Raw genomic sequence first — 1,405 nt, forward strand, 5'->3', positions numbered from 1 at the left:
ATATATACACACATATATTATTCGTAAAAATTTTAACTTTTTGCATATTTTAACATTGCCTAATCTTTTGGTTTTTACTAGATTTTTTTGGGCCATGCCTTTATTATGAGACAACCCCAAACTCCCCATAATTAGTACTCTCGTTTTATTTACTAACTGAAAACGCTGTATGCAGTATGTGTTTTGAAGTGTAAAGTAAAATATGAGTGTGATATTGTTTGTGCACATCTGCATCACTCACTCTGACGCCAGTAAGCCCAGGGTCGCCCGGTGGCCCTTCTTTTCCCTTGATTCCCGGGTCACCTCTGACACCCTGCTCGCCCTCTCCGCCCATGTCGCCCTTTTCACCCTGTTCAAAACCAATTTGTTGTTCTTTCAACTATTTTTGTGGTTTAAATAATGTATTTTTGAATACTTGTGAACAATTTATTACCTTGGCACCATCAGGGCCAGCCGGACCAGCCTCTCCCTCTAAACCTGGTTCTCCCTGTATCAAACAAACAAAAACATGATAAAATGAATACTGTTTTTGCGCATTCATACACGTCAAATCAATGTTTCACAGACGTATTGAACACACACCCTTGTTCCGATTAGTCCTGCTGCCCCAGTGTTCCCCGCAGACCCGAGTGACCCCTGCAAAAACAATTAAAAGACATAATAAGAGTCCAAACACACAGGTTGTTTTATTCTTTCTAGCAAGTTCACGTTCGTTTTATTTAATTACATAAGTCCAGTCAGTCAAACAGCAATTATAACCAATGATGTGTGACAGCACATCTGCATCTGCCAAGCTCAGGCTAACATTATCTAACTTTAACAATACAAATATAGTCATATGGTTCCTCTTCAGACTGTGATTGCGACACATGCGCTGTGCTACTCATTACAGAAGCTCAATGGGGCCTTGAACTGCCAACTAAAAGCAGATTTAGCAACAGTTATTTAGTGCAGCATAATAGCACCTCAAGCAAGAAAATTATGGGAAATGGGTTAACACTAATTTCAGGCTCTTTTCATGAATAGGGTACAAAATAGGGCCTACAGCTCTTAAGATGTAGTTTTTTCCCCCAACAAATGGGCAGGAAAAGGAGGAAATTGCTGATTAGCAATCTCCAGAAGTCAAACTAAATGTTATAAGGGCTGTTATTTTCAATTTATTTTATAGTGTTGTATGGAACTTTTCCAAACCTGCTGCTAAAATTCAGAATGTTTGAATGCGGTTTTAAAACCTTTATTAGTTATTTTCCATTCAATTCAATAAACATAAAATAGACAATTTAAAAATAAAAAAACAACCACAAGGTTGCCAAAATAACCATATATAAATAATATACACACTACCAGTCAAACGTTTACAGTAAAAACACAAAAATACAGTAAAAACAGCAATACTGTGAAATAT

At 37.0% G+C, this 1,405-nt stretch overlaps 1 protein-coding gene across 1 annotated transcript in view; it reads right to left on the bottom strand.

Annotated features, from left to right (window-relative positions):
• Positions 1-241: 241 nt before the first annotated feature.
• The window catches only part of LOC107579202 (collagen alpha-1(XXVII) chain A-like), a gene marked incomplete at both ends in the record, with an annotated part of 3,020 nt that continues 1,856 nt past the window's right edge, over positions 242-1,405 (bottom strand). The window contains 3 exons of the mRNA XM_016265060.1: positions 242-349; positions 434-487; positions 583-636. Of these exons, the coding sequence (XP_016120546.1) occupies positions 242-349; positions 434-487; positions 583-636 (216 nt within the window). The remainder of the gene's footprint in view (positions 350-433; positions 488-582; positions 637-1,405) is intronic.

This window comes from Sinocyclocheilus grahami, unplaced genomic scaffold (genome assembly GCF_001515645.1).
Source record: "Sinocyclocheilus grahami isolate Dianchi unplaced genomic scaffold, SAMN03320097.WGS_v1.1 scaffold15318.1, whole genome shotgun sequence".
In the NCBI taxonomy this organism is placed as follows: Eukaryota; Metazoa; Chordata; class Actinopteri; order Cypriniformes; family Cyprinidae; genus Sinocyclocheilus; species Sinocyclocheilus grahami.